General features: G+C 35.9%; 3 protein-coding genes across 5 annotated transcripts; 1 reads left to right on the top strand and 2 right to left on the bottom strand.

Moving 5' to 3' along the window:
- The first annotated feature begins 5,465 nt into the window (after window positions 1-5,465).
- Window positions 5,466-9,527, top strand: LOC129301424 (cation/H(+) antiporter 28-like). Its single transcript, XM_054939976.1, has 4 exons — window positions 5,466-5,651; window positions 5,761-6,756; window positions 7,748-8,341; window positions 8,818-9,527. Exons 1-4 carry the CDS (start codon window positions 5,466-5,468, stop codon window positions 9,424-9,426), a joined length of 2,385 nt encoding a protein of 794 aa, XP_054795951.1. The 3' UTR covers window positions 9,427-9,527.
- Window positions 9,528-10,452: 925 nt separating this feature from the next.
- On the bottom strand, window positions 10,453-11,520 carry LOC129301426 (cysteine proteinase inhibitor B-like). The gene has a single exon (XM_054939980.1). It carries the CDS (start codon window positions 11,422-11,424, stop codon window positions 11,026-11,028), a length of 399 nt encoding a protein of 132 aa, XP_054795955.1. The 5' UTR covers window positions 11,425-11,520; the 3' UTR covers window positions 10,453-11,025.
- Window positions 11,521-13,945: 2,425 nt separating this feature from the next.
- Window positions 13,946-21,798, bottom strand: LOC129301425 (uncharacterized). 3 transcript variants are annotated; one of them, XM_054939977.1, is made up of 12 exons: window positions 21,676-21,798; window positions 20,817-20,994; window positions 20,668-20,717; window positions 20,008-20,100; window positions 19,844-19,932; window positions 18,468-18,546; window positions 18,123-18,205; window positions 17,423-17,501; window positions 16,614-17,331; window positions 16,249-16,335; window positions 15,474-16,098; window positions 13,946-14,731 (listed from the first exon to the last, which is right to left on the bottom strand). In XM_054939977.1, the coding sequence occupies exons 1-12, from the start codon at window positions 21,724-21,726 to the stop codon at window positions 14,590-14,592; spliced, it is 2,274 nt and encodes a 757-aa protein (XP_054795952.1). In that variant the 5' UTR covers window positions 21,727-21,798; the 3' UTR covers window positions 13,946-14,589. The 3 variants fall into 3 exon arrangements, with proteins under 3 accessions (XP_054795952.1, XP_054795954.1, XP_054795953.1); XM_054939978.1 differs by having other exon boundaries at window positions 14,696-14,834; XM_054939979.1 differs by lacking the exons at window positions 20,668-20,717; window positions 20,817-20,994; window positions 21,676-21,798 and adding an exon at window positions 20,645-20,665.
- Between the last annotated feature and the right edge of the window lie 268 nt (window positions 21,799-22,066).

Genomic DNA, 22,066 nt, shown 5'->3' on the forward strand with positions numbered 1-22,066 from the left:
ATATGAGATGTGAAATTGGATCACACCCTCTTACTAAATATAGTGTCCCATTTCCTTTTTGGCCTGAGATCTCAATAATTTTTGAGAGAACATTAGCTCTTAGATGAACAGTAAGGCAATAAAGGATATCCTTGCCTTAATCCTTTAATGGACAAAAAGACTTTGATAGTTGACCATTGATAGAAATTTAGTAGGTCATTATAGATACACACTACATTATCATGTCAATCCAAGATTGAGGGAATCTCATTCCAATCCATACAAATCAAAGGATATCCCAAGTGTTGAACACATAAGCATACATCCATCACCAATTCAGTAAAAAGACTTCATGTCAAATAACAAGAAGAAAAAAATATCATTAGTCATCACATGATCCTCACACACTACCAATTCTAGATCATTCTTTTTGTAACACATGTCATTCTCTTATTGATAAGACCACACTATAAATATGTATATACTATTCATTGTAAAACGCGTGCATGGAATAATACGAGATTATCCATTATCCATTCAGCTCTATTATGGTATCAGAGCTGTAAGATTGTCAGGCATGTCTGGCTCACCTTCATCTGGTTCTTTTATCTCCTCCCTAACCTCCTCTTAAATCCACCACCAATATCGCCATTAACTTTTTTCACTTATATGGCACGGCCAAATTATGCCATACCTCTATGGCCAATAACTTTTTAGCTATATTAATGTTTCTATACTATCACTTCTGGCTAAAACTCTTGCCAGACTTCCCAATCAAGATTACCTTCAATGGTTCCAACCAACTCATTCTTTCCATTCTCATAGTCTCTATTATTGAAAAACTCATTCCATAAGTTCTCTGTCACAAATCTTCTTGAAATTTGTGGCTTGCCCTTGAAACACTATTTTCCTAACAAACTCAAGCTCACCTTGTTCACCTTTATCAACAAATCACCACCATCAAAAGGGTGGTGAAACCATATTTGAGTATTATCGTCGAGCTACCATATTGGCCGACTCTCTAGCTGCAGCAGGCAAACCTATTCCTGATAACGATTTTATCACTTATTCTTTGGCTGGCTTAGGTCTTAAGTTTAACACCATAATCACATCTGTAACTACTCAATGCTCTGCTCTCTCTGTTAAGGAAATCCTCAATCATTTACTTCAATATGAAGCTTGAATGAATCATCATAATTCTGTTCAACTTCCTGTTGAAATCACAGCTAATGTTGTATCATGAGTGTCTTACCCTAACACATTATTGTCACGAGGTGGTCGTGAATACGGTCGACAATCATATCATCCCTCTGCTCGTGGATGTAGCAATAGGTACTCCACCTTTCATGGACGTGGCAATAGATTTCATTAAGGAAAAGGAGGACATTCTTACTTTTTCCAACCTAACAATGATCCTCTATGTTAACTTTGTGATCGCTATGGCCATACTACTCACACCTGCAATTAACGGTACAATCAAGCCCTTCAAGCACCACCACCACCATCCATTACAACACATTACTCTGATTACTCTATCGTATATGATTCTCTGTGGTATCTTGACACTAGGGCCACATATCATATGACTAATGATCTGTCCAACCTTAATCTCTCAGCTGCTCCTTATCATGGCTCTAATGCTGTCCGTGTTACTGATAGCTCACCAATGACCATTCAACACCAAGGCTCTGGCACCCTCACCACAAATAATGGCAAGTTTCTTCTCTCTAATCTTCCCCACACTCCTTCTTCTATAAAAAATCTTCTAAGTGTTAATAAATTCTGTCGTGATAATAATGTATTTTATGAATTTCACTCTAATTTTTTCTCTATAAAGGACAAGCAAATAATGACCCCACTTCTTCACGATCCAAGGTATAACAACATGTACCCACTCACTACATCCTTATCACAACCTCAAGAACACTTTGGCATCCGCACAACTATCTATCACTGACATAATCATCTCGGTCATCCAGCCTCACACATTGTTCATCATGTCATCAAGAAATACAATCCCCCACTTTCCAAGTCATCATAACCAACATTGTGTCCTGCATGCTGCACCTCCAAAAGTCATCGATTACCTTTTCCAATATCTTCAAACCGCTCTAATTTACCTTTTCAACTTGTTTTTTGTGATGTATGGGGTCCTTCCCCAATCATTTCCATTATTGGTTTCGTTACTATGTATCCTTTGTTGATAACTACTCTCATTATATTTGGTTTTATCCTATCCATTCCAAAAGTGAAGTTCATTCTATTTTTCATCAATTTCGATCACTTGTTCACACTTTTTTAATTCCACAATACGTTATTTTCAATTTGACTGGGGTGGAGAATTTCGATCACTACACAAAAATCTCATTACCTTAAGCATTCACCATCATATTACCTATCCACACACACATACATAGAATGAAACAGTAGAAAATCGTCATTGTACTATTGTTGAGAAAGGTCTCGCTCTTCTTACATGCACATCTGTCCCTCAAACTTATTGGACCTTTACCTTTGCCACTGCCTCCTATCTAATTAATACACTCCTAAGTCCATCTCTACAAGGCTCAAGCCTATTTGAACTTTTTTTTTCTCCAAAAACCAAACTACTGTATCTTAAAAAGTTTTAGCTTTGCATGTTGGCCCAATCTCAGACCTTATACACCTCACAAATTAGCTCCACAATCATTCCCTTGTGTATTTCTCAACTATGCTTCCAACCATTTGGGTTATCTTTGTCTCCATTTACCCACTGGCCGACTTTACACCTCTAGAGATGTAATTTTTGATGAAGCCCAATACCCCTTCTCTTTTTATGTCACTAACAGCCCACCAACCCCTATTACACCTCACTTAATTTTTACTTACTTCCCAGGCCCAACTATACCAAGCCTAGTACTCACCCCAAACACAATAACTCCCCCATCTTCTCTTAATGCTGTCACTTCTAGTCAGTCCACCAGTGCTGTCCCATCTCCCTAGTCCTCACCTTCCAACACCTCATCGTCATCCTCTCCAGCACCAACCTCACCGCAACCTCCTAAACATCCCATGATCACCAGATCTCGTGCCAATATCTTCAAATGCAAAGCTCTACCTGATGCCTTTATCTTGCGCCACCTTCTTGAGCCCATCACTCCTCGGGTACTGAACCACCAACCCCCAATTTGGTCACTTTTGCTCTTCGATTTCCAAAATGGCATCAGGCTCTCTTCCAAGAATTTCATGCTTTACTTTCTACTCACACATGGATCTTGGTTCCTCCCTGTAAATCCATAAACGTTGTGGGATGCAAATGGATCTTCAAAAAAAAATCATGCCGATGGTAGTCTTGATCGATGCAAAGCTCACCTTGTGGCTAAAGATTTCTACCAACAATTGGGCATTGATTTTGCCAACACATTATCTCCAGTGGTAAAACCGCACTGTTCGAGTCATCCTTTTAATTGCTATCTCTCATAGTTGGCCTCTCAAACAAATTGATGTTCAAAACACGTTTCTACATGAGTTTCTTCAAGAAAATGTTTACATGAAACAACCTCCTGGGTTTGTCCATCCGGATTATCCCCACTATGTTTGCAAGTTAAATTGTGCCATCTATGGTCTGAAACAAGCTCCACGAGCTTGGATTGTTCGGCTGAGTTCTCGATTTCAACAATTAGGTTTTCAATCCTCCAAGTCTAATTCTTCCTTATTTATTTGTACTAATACCTTCTACACTGTGTATGTCCTGGTATATTTTGATGACATAATTATCACTAGCTCCTTTACTACTGTTGTTTAAGACTTGATTTCTGCTTTGGGAGAATCTTTTCCTGTTAAAGATCTTGGCAATCTTCACTATTTTTTAGGTGTTGAAGTACTATCCAATCACTCTGGTCTTATTTTATCCCAACGAAAATGTATTCAAGATCTCCTTATCAAGGCTAAAATGTCTAAAGATTGCCCTGTTTCTTCACCAATGGCACTTAATATGCATCTTTCCACTTATGACAGCCCTTCATTTCATAACCCATTACTCTATCATAGCATTATTGGCAGTCTTTAATATCTCAATTTCACTTGTCCAGATATCACGTTCGCTATAAATAGAGTTTGTCAATTTATGCATGACCCAAAGGAAACCCACTGGACTGCAGTCAAACAAATACTTTATTACTTGCAAGGCACCTCTCATCTTACTCTGCACATTCGACCATCAACTTCACTTACCTTCTCTACATTTTTGGATGCTAATTGGGGTGGAAATCCAGATGACCTACAATCTATAGGTGCTTTTGCCATTTTCTTTGGTCTAAATCACATTGCCTGGAGCTCACACAAGCAACCAATAGTTGCATAATCCAGCACAGAAGATGAATACAAAGCTATTGCTACCACTACCAGTGAACTAATCTGGCTTCAAAGTCTCCTTTATGAACTTGGCATTGACTAGCCTCAAGCACCCTTTCTCTATTGTAACAACTTAGGTGCCACCTATCTAGTTGCCAATCTTGTCTTCCACTCTTGGCTAAACACATCTCCCTTAATTATCATTTTGCCTGTGAACGTATGGTAGCCAACCTGCTCCACATCTTCCATGTCTCTTCCAAAGATCAATTAGCGAACATCCTCACCAAATCTCTTCCTTCTTCTCACTTTGCTGCTTTAAGATCAAGTCTTACTATTCTTCTGTTCCAGTTTGACTTGCGGGAGAATGTTGAAACACATCACATGATCTTCACACACTACCAATTCTAGATCATTCCTTTTGTAACACGTATCATTCTCTTATTGATTAGACCACACTATAAATATATATACACTATTCATTGTAAAACGCGCGCATGGAATAATACTCAAATTATTCATTATCCATTCTACTCCATTAGAAATCATGTCAAAAATTACATTGAATCCTCTTAAACTTTTTATTTCTATGAATATATTGAAAAAATTTCTTCCAATTTCCATACAAATGAAATTATCATTTAATTTTTAACGTGATATCAAAGATAAGCTAACAATTAAATTGTATAAAATAGGTATTATGTCAACAATTAATTTCATTTACAACAAATAAATTAAAAAAAAGAATAACATAATTTTCAGAACAAATAGAGAACAAGATAAGATTTTGGTTTTTTGAATAATAATTAAAGGAATATAATATGTATAATAAATTGATTAAGAAAAAGGTCAAACATAATTAGGAAATAACTTTGGCTTATCCATATTTTCCGTTTTCTCGCCGTCTTCTTCTCACCCTCTAGAAATCCTACAATTGACAATTGTTCTCCACAACTGTCTCCTAAAACTAAGCTATCAAATGATGACCACTCACCCTTGCAAAAGCTTTGACAAAAAAAATTGAAGGAAAAAATTATTGAGAATTAATGATAACTGAAACAAAAATGAAAGTGAAGAAGAAAAGGAAATTTTTTTGGTGAGTTTGTATTCAAAGAAGAAAGAAACAGAGGAAGCTAGTGCGAATCAAACCAGCCAAGATGTCAAGTTCTACCATGAATAACAGTTTCAGGTTTGCGTTAGACCCATGTTCTGAGAAACTGGGTTCACTCATGTTTTCGGTAGGAAAAAACTTTGCCATCTTTATGGGGATGGTAGTTATTTGCAATGGTGTACATTACCTACTAAAACCTTATTCACAACCACGCATTGCTTCTGACATACTTGTAAGCTTCCCTCTCATTAAAATTACCAACAGAATTGGACATATTTTTCCCAATAATTTTTGGAAATCAAAGGGATTGAATGCTTCTAATGCTGTTCACAATGATGCAGGTAGGACTGATTGTGGGGAACATAGGGTTTCTACGTAATGAATATGAACAATTCAACAAGACCTTTGGATTCATCATTGATATTGGAATGATATGTTACATGTTTGCTTTAGGGATAGAAATGGATCCTCTTGTGCTCATCAAGAAACCTACCAGAGATGCTCAAGTTACTTATGCAGGGATAATCTCTACATTCATCATAGCATGTGTTACAACTTCATTTCTTCACTATTTTCCTAACCAACACAAGATAGGATTCACCCTTTCTTTCTCTACGCTTCTCTCCAGCACGGCCTCGCCAGTGCTGACCCGTCTATTGACGAGCCTCAAAATAGGCAAGTCTGATATAGGGAAGCTTGTCATTGCAGCAGGGATGCACTCAGATTTCATATGCTCTTTGATCATTTCAATTGGCTACATTGCTATACCAATGCACAATTACTGCATTGACTTGAATGAGAAGAATCACATGAGAAGGATCATTGCCACAAGTTGTGCACTTTTAGTGCAGGTGCTTTTTACATCCTTGGTTTCGCCCTGGTTTGTGAACTGGGTTAATAATGAAAACCCAGAAGGGAAACCCATGAAGGGTTCACATTTGGTGCTTGTTATAGCCTTCATGGTCTTAGCATGTGCCATATCTCCCCCTTATGGTTATAATGCAATTCTAAGTGCATTCATGGCTGGGATATGTTTGCCTAGAGAAGGAAGAGTTTCCAAATGGGTTATCAGCAAAATTAACTATTTGTTGACCACTATTTTCTTCCCCATATTTTTCCTGTGGATGGGTTATGCAGCTGATCTAAGGAAGTTTGAGCCTGGAAAATTAGATACATGGGCAAGACTATTGTTACTTATTGGGACAGTTATAGTTAGTAAAGTTGCAGGAATACTTCTTTTAGGGATAATAATGGGATTCAATTGGAATGATTCAGTTGCAATTGGGTTGCTCCTCACCATCAAGGGCCATTTTCATATCTATTTGGCCATCAAGGCAGTAAGTGAATTTTGATTTCATGGTTTCTTTCCTCATTTTCTCAGTTTCCAGGGCTACAAAGTTGCAAAAGATGAAGTCTCTGTGATTGTAAATCGGTATTTCCAGCATTCTCTTGATTAGCATTAATGCACAAGTATATTGAATCGGGACCTTGTGAAATTTAAAAAATCCAACATCTTAAGACTCACATTGAAACTATTAATAGGATATATCGACTAAATGGTGGGACTCAAATAGTAATGGCTGCAGTATATGTGTGAGGGTAAAAATGGTTCTACATATTTAAGATTGAGAGAGGCATGGATATACAATTTCTAAGATTTAACCAATAGGAATCAAACCAAAGTCCCAATGATAGAATGTCACATCTAAATATTGCCTGCTTTGCAAGTAGGAACTCATTCCATTCATTTTGAAAATTCAAGATTTGAACATTAGCACCTGTTGGTCCTCCAAAGATATCCTTAGATCACGTTTGTTTGTTAGAATGGAATGAATTGAAAAAATAAATGTAAAACTAAGATAATCAAGGGGGATAAATGAGCACATTCATGAGGGGGAGGAGTAATTTAGTTCATGGAATTAAGAATTATAATACATAATATTTTTGAAATGTATGATAATTCCCACATTTATAGTATATATTAATGAGTTTTATCATGCTTATTATGGGGAAAAGGGTGATTTAGTTTTTTTTTTATCTTTATTTTTTTAATCCATTCTATTGCATTCTATTCTAATAAGTAAACGTGATTTTAGTATCTTTGGCTTCTCCACTGCTTCTATACAATTCAAGTGCTCAAAAGTTCAATTTTATTTCTCCGCAAATGATCGTCTATTGCTGAAATTAGTATCTTGTCATAGCCGAAGGCACATTTTAATAAGCTGACACCGCATCAAGTAGGCCCATCAATTTTCTATGAAGTTAAGACAAACACAGCAGAAAACACATGCATTAATCATTGATTTACTCTTGGTCTTGTGCAATCAGATGCAATGTGGAATCAGTACATCCACCGGAATAGTGATGATAGTCGTTATATTCCTCACAATTTTGCCTTCCCCAGCAGTAGTAGCACAGATCATAAAACGCGCAAAGAAAAGAGCACCTACCCATAGAATGGCTCTTCAATTGCTCGATCCAATGAGGGAATTAAGGATACTTCTATGCGTCCATGGACCCCAACATGTTCGATCAGCGATTAACTTGATGGAGATCACAAGAGGGACAGCAGATCCTGGAATCCTCGTATACGTCACAGACATGATAGAGCTCACAGGGGGAATCGCAGCGACAATAGAGGAAGTTCAAGGAGCAGACACGTTGATTGTGAAGGACAAAGGTGTGGTGGAAATGAGAGACAAGGTGACTTTATTGTTCCAAGCTTATGTAGAAGAAGATGGTGATGGGATAACACTTAGAAGAACCTTGGCTCTCTCAACTTTCAACAATATGGCCCAAGATATAGCCAATTTAGCAGAGGACTTGATGATTGCCCTCATCATAATACCATTTCATAGGACACAGCGTGAAAATGGAACATTGGATTCAGGCAATCCAGGGTTCAGACATGTGAATAAAAAGGTAATGTAATCAAAACCAAGCTTTACATGCTTCACAATATTTGACTAGACGCATATTTTCATGCATTATATTGAATAATATAACATGTTATGTGTAACATAATCCATAGAATATAGAACATTTATTTTATAATGTAAGAACTTGAAGAACCTGAAAAAGATGTTCTTTACCCCGTATGGTTCAAATAATTAAAGACAATATGTATTGAATTAGTCAGTTAAGACTTTGATAAATAAATAGACAGAATTGTTGGTTTAAAAGAAGAAAGGAAGTAATATTAGTTCGGGTATAATATATCCAAGACAAGAGTTTGTTCAACTGTTAGAATCAATAGAAAATTAAAGGTCCTAGGTTCTTCTTCATCTTCTTCTTTAACTGAAGTTTTTTTTTTTTTTTTCAATTTTACACAAGAAGAAATTTTTTACTCTCTACATTTCTATCTTAATTCTCACTGCAATAGCTATTTTATGGAACAGTTATTGTCAAATGCTCCTTGTTCTGTGGGGATTCTAGTGGACAGAGGAATTGGATCCATTGAGAAGATTTCAAAATCTTGTGTATCAGTACAAGTGGCAGTCATTTTTGTTGGAGGACAAGATGATAGAGAAGCTTTGGCCTATGCTACTAGAGTATCAAAGCATCCAGGAATTAAACTCACAGTGATAAGGTTTCTGGTAGATACTGGTTCAGATGTCTTAATATATGCAGGCCACAAGGTCCCTTCAGTGAAGGAGGAGGAAGAAATCCAGCTAGATGACGAGTACTTCGCGCAATTCTATGAAAGACAAGTGGTTGGAGGTCGGATTTCGTACATGGAGAAGCATCTTGCAAATTCAGCAGAGACCTTCTCTACTCTAAGGTCATTTGAGGGTCAATATTCACTTGTGATTGTGGGGAGAGGAGGAGGAGTGAACTCTATTTTAACAAAAGGGATGAATGATTGGCAACAATGTCCAGAATTAGGACCAATTGGAGATGTTCTTTCAGGACCAGAATTCTCTATGAACGTCTCTGTTTTGATAATCCAGCAGCACAAACTTAGAGGAGAAATAGAAGGGCTTGATGAAGATTTCTCTGTAATGTAGTACAAACTTTTGAGTACATCTAGTTTATAAGTTGGCTATACAAGTGAGTTGCATGAAAACTCAATTAGTGAGTGTTTCAGATAGTGGAAGGTACTTATACATCCGCCTTGATAAATTTTTATTGACTCTGTAGCTAGTTGTACACTATATGGCTTTTAAAAGTTGTCATGTAGGTGCATCAGATGTATAGACATTGTAGAAGGAGATACTAATTGTAGCAGAAAGAAATATGCAGAGTGTAAAGATGATGTAAAATTTGAAAGATCAGTATCATAATGTTACAATAGATAGTTTGCATGTTAAAATTAAATTAGTATTCTAATGTATGAATTGATTGGCTTGATTTGATTTAATTTTACACTTGAACAAAAGCAATGCAAATCTATGAACGCGTTTAAAATCTAGCCTTTTCTAAATGAATTTCACATGTCTTCTAATGAGAATCATACCCATAAAGTCCAAGTTCTCATTTCATATAAGCAAACAATTGAGTAATCCAAACATCTTATATATATATATATATATATAATCATAATGTTTTAGCTTTTAAGTACTATTCCTTCTACAGCATCTATGATGATGGTTGTAAAATGTTTTACATAATTTCTTTTCTTCTGTTAATTTATTATATCTGATAATGATCTTTTTTCAGAACTCTATACCCTCCTTAGGTTTTTTTATTTTTTTTCCCTGGGATGGGTATTTTCCTGTTGTTTTTCATTTTAATTTATTAGTTGTTTAATATGTGAAGTTAGTGAAATTGAAAGCTTTTGGGGGAAAAAAAGTTGAAAGCAAAATATGCCGGTCTCGATGAGTAGATGACATCAGCTTGCTTCGTTTGCATGTTCTTAAATTTCCCTCCAAAAATTTTGCTTCAAATATTATTTTCTTTTTTCCTAAACAAAAGACACTTGCTGAGTTGTTATATACAAGTTAATGTTCCACATATTTTTATTAATATTACACGTTGAAAAGAGCAACAAAGCTCCTATAATTTGTTTTTTTTAAAAAAAAATACTATATAGAGGTAAAAATTTAAATAGCCAACTCGACAGAAAAACTGAGCCACAAACATGAATGGATCCTGAAGTAAAAGTTGTAAACCATGAACGTTGATGGAAACAACACTACTAAACATGCCCAAAACTCTCTGTAAATTGAAACATATCCAAACAACTCTTTCGTAACAACCTGCTGGCTATGAAATTATTCCTCTAACTTGTAAAGGAAGGCTCATTTCTAAATTGAAAATGACTCCAAAACCATAAACCATATTATAAGCTGCCTTCATCAAACTGCAAGAAAGAACAAAGAGCTTCTCCAATCGTTTGCACTATGCCAAATGTGAAAAGATCCATTGGCAGACAAGTTGCATGAGAGCATATTGGCACATGGGCTATTCTAAATTTTTTATAGTAGTGAAAAATGACACCATTTCTGTAGAACTATGACAGGTCCTTGAGGATTCCAGATCTGAGGTTGACCGAAAGTATATCAGAAAGTAATTCCCATAATATTGTACAATCCGAACCTGGCCTTGAAGTTTCCAGTATTTGTTGATGAGCGCCTGAAACTTGAAAGGATGAGTCTTTTTGCTATCTAGTTGAGATTTGTACTGGAACGAGAACGAGCAAAGTGAAGGAGCTGCTTGGAATGAAGCCAAGGCTTGACCACCACCTCCGAATCGAACATCCTCTCTCTCCTGTTCTGCGACGCCGAGATCTTGAGGTAGTACTTTATCCCCGACACCACTTGCCTCTGTGCCTCCACCACTCGTCTGAACTCCAGCGGCTCGTCCGGCGGATTCCGCCACAGTCTCAAGCTGCGGTTGTACTCCTTCACCGAAAATCTGCCCAGATCCTGCACCTCGCTGTTGGACTTGACGTCCGGAATGTCAGTCTTCCCTCCCACAAGGGGTCCTCTATTAGCATAAGAAGGCGTAAACAGGAGGGAGATCAGAAGGATGAAGAAGGCCCATGAGTTCATCAATGACGCCATGATCGACGAAGCTGCTCGTGCTTGCTGGGAGTAAACAAGCGAGAGGCTGGTTTGTTTGTATATAGGGGAAGAGGATGGACAGGTGGCAGAGGGGGACGCAAACGGCGTGCCGCGTATTCGAGGGAGGGAAGGTAAACGACAGAGAGACGTTGAGTTTTTGATCGAGTTATCAGACGGCGAATGGGTAGGATTTGGACATATCATATATGTGATATGGATGATGGTGGGGAAGCAGAGAAGAATGAGGCTGAGTGAGAGCCACGTCAGAGAGTTTGCATGCTGCCAATGCAATGCCAGGCTGCCACGTTGCTCTCTTCCATCTCTGGACTTCATGATAGAATTTTAATTCTTTGGAACACCGTAGGAATGGGTTCCATTTAATTGCCCATTGTTTCTGTCCTTTGTATTATTAAGCGTTTCTGCTTTCTGTTTTTTGATATGCGTGTGGTTTAATCTAAGTTTCAATGGGTTTAAATGGTCTAATATGTAAAATAAAAAAAATAAAAAATCGATATAATGTTGTTCCCTAAATCCCAATCCCCAAGCACTTTGGGTTTGATTGGCACGATTTTGATACTTTCTTAAAAAACTTAATAGACATTTGATCATTCTAATTTCTAATAATTTCCGTACTCTTGTCTCAATACGAGATTATAGACTTGTTAATCCGTTTAATGTCTTAAATTTGAGTAAACTTCATAGTACGAGAGGAGCAATGGTGGGTTGATTTTCTTTAATATTTGATATTGCGGAGACATGCAATAAAGCCTGCTGGGAATTTCTTCAACAAGTAATGCAACGAATGCAATTCGCAAAAGGATTTGAATCATTATGCGATGGACATCTACATAGTTTCATATCAAGTTTTATTTACCAGTAAGCTCACTAATCTTTGTCCCAATAAAAAAAAAATTAATGAGATCTTTAATTTTTTTCATTCAAGTTTTTTTTTTTTGGTAGCCCACCCGATTCACCGAAGTTTTGCCTTGACTACATCCGGATCCGACCCACGTCGCGCACCTGGCATGGTGGGTAAGTCTCCCAATGAGAATTTTTTGCATACACAAGGCTCAAACTCGAGACCTTGCTTAAGCAGCATCAAGCCGCTTATCACTTAGACCAACTCCCGTTGGTTTTTCATTCAAGTTTATAATGTATTAATAAAACGAACGTTTGGAGTTTGAAAGAATAAATTTGCAATTTTACGCAATATGCCTAGTTATAATTATGTTATACAAGTTCAAATCGTTGTTGCAACAATGACGATACATAATTTCATTAGAAAACAATCTGATTTTATGCATCATGAAAGAAAAGATTAAATAGAATATGAGAAAGATCATCACATTCATGAATGTTCATCTTTATCATCTTCCATAACATCTTCATTAGGTATAACTCATATCCGTGATGTTATTAAATATCAACTTATATATTATTATTTTTATTAGTCATTATAAAATTAATGTTTAGTATTTAAGAATTATATCTTTCTCTTTTATTAAATTTATTTGCACTCAGATATATTGAGTTATTATTTGCGTAAATTAAATTGTTAATATTAATATAATTTAAATTTCTATAATTGATCAGATATGTAAGTTAAATAATATATTTTACTTTTTAAATAAATTTGAACAAATTTAATAATATTATATACAATTTTATTAACAAATTAATTTTAAAAAGTAATATCATTTAAGATAATTTAAACAGTTAAAATTAATTTTGACTAAATCATTAAAATACCTTCAATTCTATTGAAATCAATTTCAGAAAAATTATATCCAAACAAATTGCATTATAAAATAATCAATTATAATTAAAATCAATCATATTAATTAATATTTTTATAATTAATTATATCTAATTAAAATTCAAATGGACCCCAAATATATAACGATTATGACACCATTTATGATGCTCTGCATCAGTAAACTGAAAGAAAACCTCAAGCTGCATCCTTTGGAAAACAATGACATGAACACCATGAAATACTCCCTTCAATACTATTCATAAGACAAACTTTTTAATCTTATTAATAAATCATATTAAATTTTTATAAATTTTCTCTTTTACTCTTCATCATTAAAGCTCTCGGTAAAAGAAATTAAAGGGGAAAAAATTAAAACCTATTAATTTTGTAAATAGTCTAAAAATTTTGAAAGTTCTATTGGTCCTAGCAAAATAAATAGAATAACCTAATGAAAGTAGAGGTCGAAAGTAAAAAGTGATGTTCATGGATCAAAATAATTACGAAGGTAACAACCGGTCATGATCAAAGAAGAGCTAGGCTTCTCAAAAATAGCATCTCATTTCAGGGGTTGATAAAGAATTCTATGACGATGAAAAATCACTGCAAGTGTAAAACCCCAAAAATTCAGATGACAAATGTCTTTTAAAATTTTCCCTCATCCATCACCACAATCCATTCACATAATGATAATAATATATATTTGAAAGTCAATTATTTTTATAATCTCCAGATCTACAGCTCTTGAAATATATTGAGTGAACAATATGAGAATTCCAACATTGGTTTACTAATCCTTACATTGGGTTTTCAAATATTCAGCAAATTGATTACAATAAAAAGAAATTAGAAAACAATTAAAATGTCCATGTACTAAACGGATTTTGAGGGAATTTGAACCCTATGGAACACCAACCACCCACTACTTTGTGGAGAGGACAAACTGAGCCAGTTCAATTTTCAAATGGTAACATCTCAGCTCACTAAGGCTGTGGTACACAATACAACTAGCAACATAAGCCATAAATCCGACACTCCATTTTCGTGCTACATAATCATCCAAAGGCCAAAAAAAAAAAAATCTTCATTCTACAGCAATGGTGACCTATACATCAGATGTAGAAAACTACTTTCTAAAATAAAATACATGTAGGGGAAAAAATGAGACAATTCTAACCCTAGATGAAATCTTGCGGTTTTAGAAAGGACCTCAACAGAAGCAGCTTGTTTCTTCCCGGAAAACTGAAATAGTTCCAGAAGAAAATGCTTCAGCCAAAAAATCAGCATCACATAGAGCACCGAATGGCAGGTAGTAACAAGGGGCCCCCATAGAGATGAAGCTGTCTCTTCAAATCGAAAGAATAGACAGTCCCCACGTTAAAGAATAACCAAGAATGAAATGGTTGAGCATTTCAAGCTTTTGATCTCTTTTGCTTTTGAGGAATAAAACGGACCCCTTGCTTACGGAGTTCCAAGGTCTTCACCTTGCCATCCTCCAAGGTAACAGATATTTTTGAAGTCCCTTCAATTACATCAGTGACCGATCCCTTGTGCCTGAATAAAAGGTGAAAATAAAACACGTTGACTGTAATGCACATCAAATTTTTAGAATAATTTTGCTCGTACAAGCAAGACAAATGTCTCTTGGAAAAGAATTCTATTTGATTGAATCATTACAGGCAAGCATATCAAATTTTCATTTAAAAAAAGATAACCAAAAGAAGCAAACTTCAGGAAAATGTATGGATCCTCAAAATCAGATGATAAATACAGGTACCATAGTAGTTGCATGGCTTCTTTTCAAGAGATCTATATTGCAACGAATAACACACAATTATGTCTACATAATACTCCTTTTTCTTCTTTCACATCTAGAGACTCATTTGCTTGGAGGATAAAAAGGGCAAATTAAAAATGCAGGGGAAAAAGGATCTTTACAGTTTGGACAGAAAAAAACACGCCAAAGCCAAACAGACAACTCAAATTTCAAATTGAAGGATTAAGTAAACAGAAGACAAGTATGTAAAGAAAAGGGATAGGTTATACCCATAAAGTCAATACCACAATTTTTTAAAATAACAAAATGCACATTCATACACCAGGAGCTTTTGTTAGATATTGAAGAGTCCAAGGAGAAACCAATAAATCAGTAGTAATAAAAGTGAAGTTCAGGATAAAATCAAAAAAGAAGTGAAATCAGGGTATGCCAAATCAACTTCCAAATGTTATTATTTTCTTTTTGGCCTGAACTACGAAATATCGTTGATGCATGCAAAAGGGTAGAGAAGAAACCAACCAAGAATTGTCAGATGTCTGCTGAACTTCAACTCTCTTTCCAATGGCATCTTTACCTAATCTCATCAATATCCAATTAGCACCCATGATTTCATCCATCGGACCATCTTGATGCAATTGTGCTACATCTTCACCCTCATTGTTCAACACTTTCTCCATGAAAGGTGAAGGTCTCTTCCTTTTTGACCTCTGTCCCTTGATTGTAATCTTATCATCTTCACGATGAAGAGAATTTTGACTTTCGATACTAGGTTTCTTAAATTTCAATCTCAACAAGGGTTTAGAGTCTTTTGGCAAAGAATGGGATGGTGTATGATTAGCATTGTCATCTGTTTCATCATATGCATCAGACCTGCCTTCTGACTGCTTCCCCAAAAACATCCTCTCACCTTGTGACATAGTTTGTACAGATCCATCTTGACCAGTCCTTCCCTCAGTGCGGCGCTTTCCAATCATGATACGAGGTCGATCTATGGGACCAGATTCACTCCTATCAGCAATATTGCTCCTAACAGAGCCTGAGTTCAATTCAGAAACTTCTGCCTTGACTTTTGCAGGCTTTATCAAATTTCCTTCTCTACCTGAAACCTTTACATCTTTTGATTGACGAGAATCAACTCTGTTTCCTGCAAGTCCCATGTGCTGAAGTTGTTATTTCTCTTGGGCAACTAAAGTAAAATGAAATAGATCTCCAAATGCTAACCAATGATAAAACAGCAAGTTCTAGCAAAATATGTTACAGAAATAATCCCAAAATATTTGCAACCAAACCCTACCTTTACCATCAGCATTTCTAGCCATGCCATCATGTCTGTCTAACATAAACTTGTCTCCTTTCCCTGATTGGCTAATATCTTCATTGCCTGGTACGACATTTGAAGCAAAAAAATCAGACACAAGAAAACAGAGGGGGGAGACTCTCTAATGTTCCAGAAAATACATTTGGACTCATTTAAAACGTAATTACAGCTTATTCCATAATGTGTAAAAGATTGTTCGCTATTACCATGCATATGGGAGGCAAATCTTAAATAAGAAATTGAACATAACACACTTTCATAACACTGTCCTAAAATCTCCCATTCTTTAATTAGGGGGGAACAAAAGGTTAAAAAGGATTAAACTTCATCAAGATACATACCATTAGTGCTAACCAGATCTTGATCTCTTTGGCAACTTGAAGTGTCAGACCGTGGAGAATTAGTGACATTAATTTTCCGTGCCCCAAAATTTATAACCAACTTCTTCCCCTTCACATTCTGATTCCTATCACCATTTTTTCCAGCCTCTTCCTCACTATCAAGAGTTTGAGCCTTACTGCTTTTAATTCGAACAACTCTAGGTTTTCTCTCTTCATCACTGATCATCACCTCATCTACAAACTTCTGTTTCAAAATCCCTGGCTGATTAGCATAACCTTCAGTTTGGCTCAGGCTTCCACCAGCAGGTGAAGAATAAACATCAGGAGCTTCATGTCTGTGGGATTGGATATCATCATCCAAGCTATGCACAGATTTGACATCACTATGTCCTTCTAAACTGGGATCAGTTTTCCCAGTCATAAAAGGTTGATAATCCTTTTTCTTGGCAGACTTTTTGCTTGAACATTTCTTTGCATAATCTTTTGTCTTCTTTGGTGAGTGATCAGAGAAATTCTTCAAAGAGAACTTAAAAGATCGCACAGATTCAGTCTTTGCTTTTACAGGCTCACTATCCTCATCATCTGAATATGGTGAAATAGAAAATATTTCTTCTTGAGTTGGTAAACCAGCTGCAGCCCTCAAGCTGGCAATTAAATCTCTGTCAGTAATATCTCTTCTCTTCCAAAGTTCTTTAACAGCATCCTCAAGATCCTTGACCTGCAATAGCCACAAACTATGAATATGGAATTGCAATGAGTTCCTTTCATTAGAACGAAGTAAGGAGACAGAGTCAAAGCATACCACATACCTGATAACATTCCCCACGACATGTCGGACATTTATACTGTAGATTCCCATCCACTTGAAATTGAAGATATTTTTCATCACTGCAAAACTTTCCTATAAATAACTGATCTCAAGAAGCCCATTGATAGAAAGACAATAAAGATGGTGCTTTGCAAAAATTGGCAAAATAGAAAATGCTGACTGCTCAAGGCAGGAGCTGTAGACAATCAAAACCGAAAATCCAAAGTAGCTACAAATACTGAATAAGCTGAGCCACACAAGAGACAATTCACAACTTCCTATTTACATTGATAATGATAACAATTTCCTTTTATACTTTCTCAATAACCTCCAAATACATGGTTGCACACCGAAAATTAAATAGCTAATCCACTCAATATCATAAAATATTAGAAGCAACAAGGATGAAAACTATCAAGCTACAACATAACATTATTGCAAGCATTTTGCATGAATAAATGTGCCAAACTATTTTTTATGTTAAATTGAAAATAAATAAAATAATATTTTTAAAAGTCAGAACCTATTTGTTACATTAATTAAATATTAATAAGAATAACCAGTGACTGTGGGTAGATGCAAGAATAGACCAAAAAAATGCAACACCCTATCAATCAGAATATATATCTGAAACTGCAAATATTACACAGCAAAATCAGGGGATCTTCACAACCTTTTAAGGTTAGTACGGGTAACCTAACCTTATATTATCACACTGGCAGTGCACCCAACGCTGGCAAATATCACAGCAAACCATTGGTGTCGATTCTGAATCTCTATAGACCTACAAATAACCCAGTGAAATCAGTCTACTTTCTTATTTCTTTTCAAGCCTTACACTTTCTCTTGTGCCTATAATCATCCCAGTCTACATAGAAATATTTAGTTATGCACACACAAATTCCTATTTTATAAAGAAAGCAGGGTGGACGTAAACCTGTAGAGAACCCTATGTCAAACTTCAAAATAGTATTTCAAAAAAATAACTAATATATGCATACAAACTGCTTCACACACTTCAATTGCGCAAGACCAAAGATCAATACCTTCAAACAAACAGGACAATAGTTTCCTTTCACAAACAATCTGCCACATGCATCACAGCAGGTGTATCCGAGAAACCACCTAAGAATCCAAAAGCCAAATGGTAAGTCCATGTCTCAATTTCAACATGCAGGATCTGCAGGAAAAAAAATCACTAACTACCTAACAGGATGAAAACATGATGGATACATAAACCAGAGCATTCATACAACCTTTGGAGAATGTACCTAATGAAAGACATCATAACAACATAGGAACTCATGTTTTTCAAACAACAATGAGACTTATCCTCCTTTAAATTTCTCAAATGGTATGAAGTACTAACTACTGGATTCTGTCACCTTGATGTAAAACAATGAAGGGAAAGGGGGAGGGAGAAGGCTGAAAAATACTCAAAAGTTTATTCAACATTCCATAGGCCAAAAGAAATATCAATGTTCACACTCTCAAGAAGTTATTCATCTTATACAAAGTGAAAAAGCACTAAACCATCCTCTTATCAATCTTATTAGAAGAATCAAGAACCTTACGCGCGACTAGCAGGTCTCCATCGATCATGCTTATAGATAAGCAAATCATTGCGCGGACTAGTTGGCTCATCAAGTGGATAATTATAGTTTCAGTATTAAAAATTTTAAGGATCCACCACTAGGGTGTGAGGACTCTGTGTGTGTTTCCTGATTTGTCTGTTACTGCAAGGATTTAACCGTGTCAATTCACAAAAAAAAAAAAGGGCCAAAAGATCTACAGGCCAATTACCTGGCGCTGCTTATAGAGCCCTAGTCCTAATCCTAGAAACTCTAAACTATTCATTCTAAAAGATAAAGATAAGATAATCCTTTATTCAAATAAAAGATAAATCCTAATTCAAAACAAAATTAATCTAAAAAACAATCTAGATAATCTAGATGTCCTAATTTAAAAAAAAAATCTTAAGATAATAATAAAATAATCCTAACCCTAATTATTTTTCCTATCAAATCTACTAGAAGTTAAAAGAGTTTTAACCATTAATTTGGCTTCTAAATATATCATTGTCAATTTCATTCCTTGATATCAACAAGTTCAAAAGCATACTTTTTCCCTACTTATTTACTTTTTTTTTTTCAGTTTTCCTATTTAATCTATCTACTAATCTATAAATTTTGTATGAAGTCAATTATGTGGCTCAAGTTGTAAATAGTGTAAACTACGTCCACAGATATATTCACCAGTTTCCACAGTATTATACACTAAAATGTAGCTTGCATATATACATAAAGGTTGAAAAGGTAATGGCCTATCTCAAATGGTAAATTAGTCATGCCAAGAGGGTTAAATGAAAGAATGAATGTTTGGAATGCCACAAGTGAAGTGTAAAACAAAGGCATATTGATACCTCACACTTAGACCATTTCCTGGAACATTGGATCCACAGCTGTGACATCTTGTATGTTTTGAGCACAAATAAGGCCCAGAACTAACATTCTGCATCATTCATAAGCATAAATTAAATTATATAAAATTAATTATGAGATCACTGATAAGTGATGCAGAGTATACCTTGTGAGGAGGATGTAGACAATAACAATGATAAGCGCCATCACACCTTTTGCAAAACATGAACTTACTTGGATCTCCTGTCCTTCTACAAGCCTGGCAGAAAAAGCTAGATCATAAGACTATTATTAAAAATAAATAAATGCAACATGAGTGCACTGGCTGCTTAACTTCTAAGAATCACCAATATTCAATTAATCATATAAGAGCTGTAACCACTCAAAAAGAAGGCAATAATCGATATCATTGTCTATGCAGCTTCAAAGGCAGGAACACAAGAGTAAATAAAAACAATTTAAGCCAGCACAATAACAGGATGTGGCATAAGGAGGGAACACCAAGCCCACAAGCCCACTACAACAATAACTCGCAAGTAATCTTACTGTCTGATCACTTTTTTTCCTGATGGAACCACTGTCTGATCACATGGACAGAAGAACATTGAGTGTAAAATTATCTGTCGCCAAGTCCGTCACTCAATCAATGTCTCAAATTGTATTGTACAATAATTATAAATTAATATTAAAGAATAATCCAAAATCCATAACAAATTGATTCAAAGATGCATCATTTTTCACCCACAAATTCAAAAACACACAAGTCTCTGATACAAAACAACATGAAAAAAGGACAAGCTCACCAGCATTGCACATCATGCATTACCTCACAAATTCGGCAAGCACGACAAGTCCATGAACTCCAATGAAATAAATCTACAACAAGACCCAGAGAATAAGAATATACAATACTTGGGAAATGGTAATAAATGACAGCTGGACCATGTTAGGATATGGGCAGATATATCTTCTTACCTCTATGTTGAGCCCAACTTCTCAAGCAGCTCCGATGGTACTTCTTGCCACAACTTTTGCAAGAAAGCATTTTTCTAGCTCTTTCACTTCCTTCATTTTCAACACGATTGCACATTCGGCAAAAGACTTTGACATTCAAGTGACCATGCTCTTCTCCTGCAAGATTTCCTGATGCATCCTATAATATATTATATATATATATAATCGAACTTAGTTAAAAAGGAAAAATTCCACATGCTATCACGCATGCAAGTCTAATTACACGCACTCAAAATTCAACACGTGTGACTTAAGCTTATAAAAAAAGTCTCATAAAATTGTATGCAAGATCATTTATTCAGCCATTTTAAGATAGTGACTTCAAATTTCCATTCTTCAACTTCGCATTTTACAGGATACAGACATCTAATCAGAGTCAATGCAAAGAAAACAGTATCAAGCTTTTTTCCCCTCTTCAGCATGTCAAGCACCAAAACAAACAAGAAGAAATTTAATAGATCAAAACAAAACACTCCTCTGCCCCACCGACCCAAAATAAAATGAAATTAAAAAGATTACCTATACCATTTGATAGTACAGCGTCAAAAATTAAATTTAACAAAACTAAAGAACTTTATGTCCACGTGAATATATCTTCAGTAAACTCCCATCAGCAAAATTTGAGAGTAAAGGAAATCGAAGTAGTAAAAACATGTGGGACACAAACAAAACAATCAAATTTCACAATTTAGCCAGCTATATTTCATAGAAAAAGCATCGAAGTATCATCTCAATTCACCCACACGTATGCACAGCTATAAATTAACAAATCCAAACATTAAAGCAAACATCAACCCAGAAATTGCCCCCAAAACCTCACCACTGCATCCGCTGACTCAAACTGACGGGCGTACTCCTCGGCAGCAATCATTGCGGCAGCCCCTTCCGCTGCAACGCAACCCTTTTAGCCTTAGTTGACACTGCCTCATCCACCTCATCAATAACGGGGACCCCATCAGCCGCCGCCGTTGACTGCAACTGCCGCTGCGGCGGCGGCGGCGGAGGCACAACCTTAGGGACCGCGATTTGCACGGTCCGTTCCCTTTCTGGAGCCCTAATTCCCAGAGGATCCTTGAGAAACTCATCGATTCTAGCCACATCGTCCAGGAACTCATGCTTGGCCTTCGATGTATGGAGGGCGCGAGGAAACCCTAGCGAGCAGAAGCAGATTCTGCGACTGAAACACCCAAAAAAAAAACAGAAAAATATAA

The sequence above is a fragment of the Prosopis cineraria genome, unplaced genomic scaffold (assembly GCF_029017545.1).
Source record: "Prosopis cineraria cultivar Desert tree isolate PC_DT_omini unplaced genomic scaffold, ASM2901754v1 PC2105, whole genome shotgun sequence".
Lineage (NCBI taxonomy): Eukaryota > Viridiplantae > Streptophyta > Magnoliopsida > Fabales > Fabaceae > Prosopis > Prosopis cineraria.

What these genes read in the sequence shown, in the direction of transcription:
- LOC129301425 (XM_054939977.1), bottom strand. Translation starts at nt 21,726, where the DNA reads ATGATTGCTGCCGAGGAGTACGCCCGTCAGTTTGAGTCAGCGGATGCA. An exon ending in AAGTTGGGCTCAACATAGAG is followed by an intron (nt 20,718 to 20,816) that starts GTAAGAAGATAT and finishes GTCTTGTTGTAG; the next exon opens with ATTTATTTCATTGGAGTTCA. An exon ending in TAGAAATGCTGATGGTAAAG is followed by an intron (nt 16,099 to 16,248) that starts GTAGGGTTTGGT and finishes TGGGACTTGCAG; the next exon opens with GAAACAGAGTTGATTCTCGT.
- LOC129301424 (XM_054939976.1), top strand. Translation starts at nt 5,466, where the DNA reads ATGTCAAGTTCTACCATGAATAACAGTTTCAGGTTTGCGTTAGACCCA. An exon ending in GCATTGCTTCTGACATACTT is followed by an intron (nt 5,652 to 5,760) that starts GTAAGCTTCCCT and finishes ACAATGATGCAG; the next exon opens with GTAGGACTGATTGTGGGGAA. An exon ending in TCAGACATGTGAATAAAAAG is followed by an intron (nt 8,342 to 8,817) that starts GTAATGTAATCA and finishes TTTATGGAACAG; the next exon opens with TTATTGTCAAATGCTCCTTG.
- LOC129301426 (XM_054939980.1), bottom strand. Translation starts at nt 11,424, where the DNA reads ATGGCGTCATTGATGAACTCATGGGCCTTCTTCATCCTTCTGATCTCC.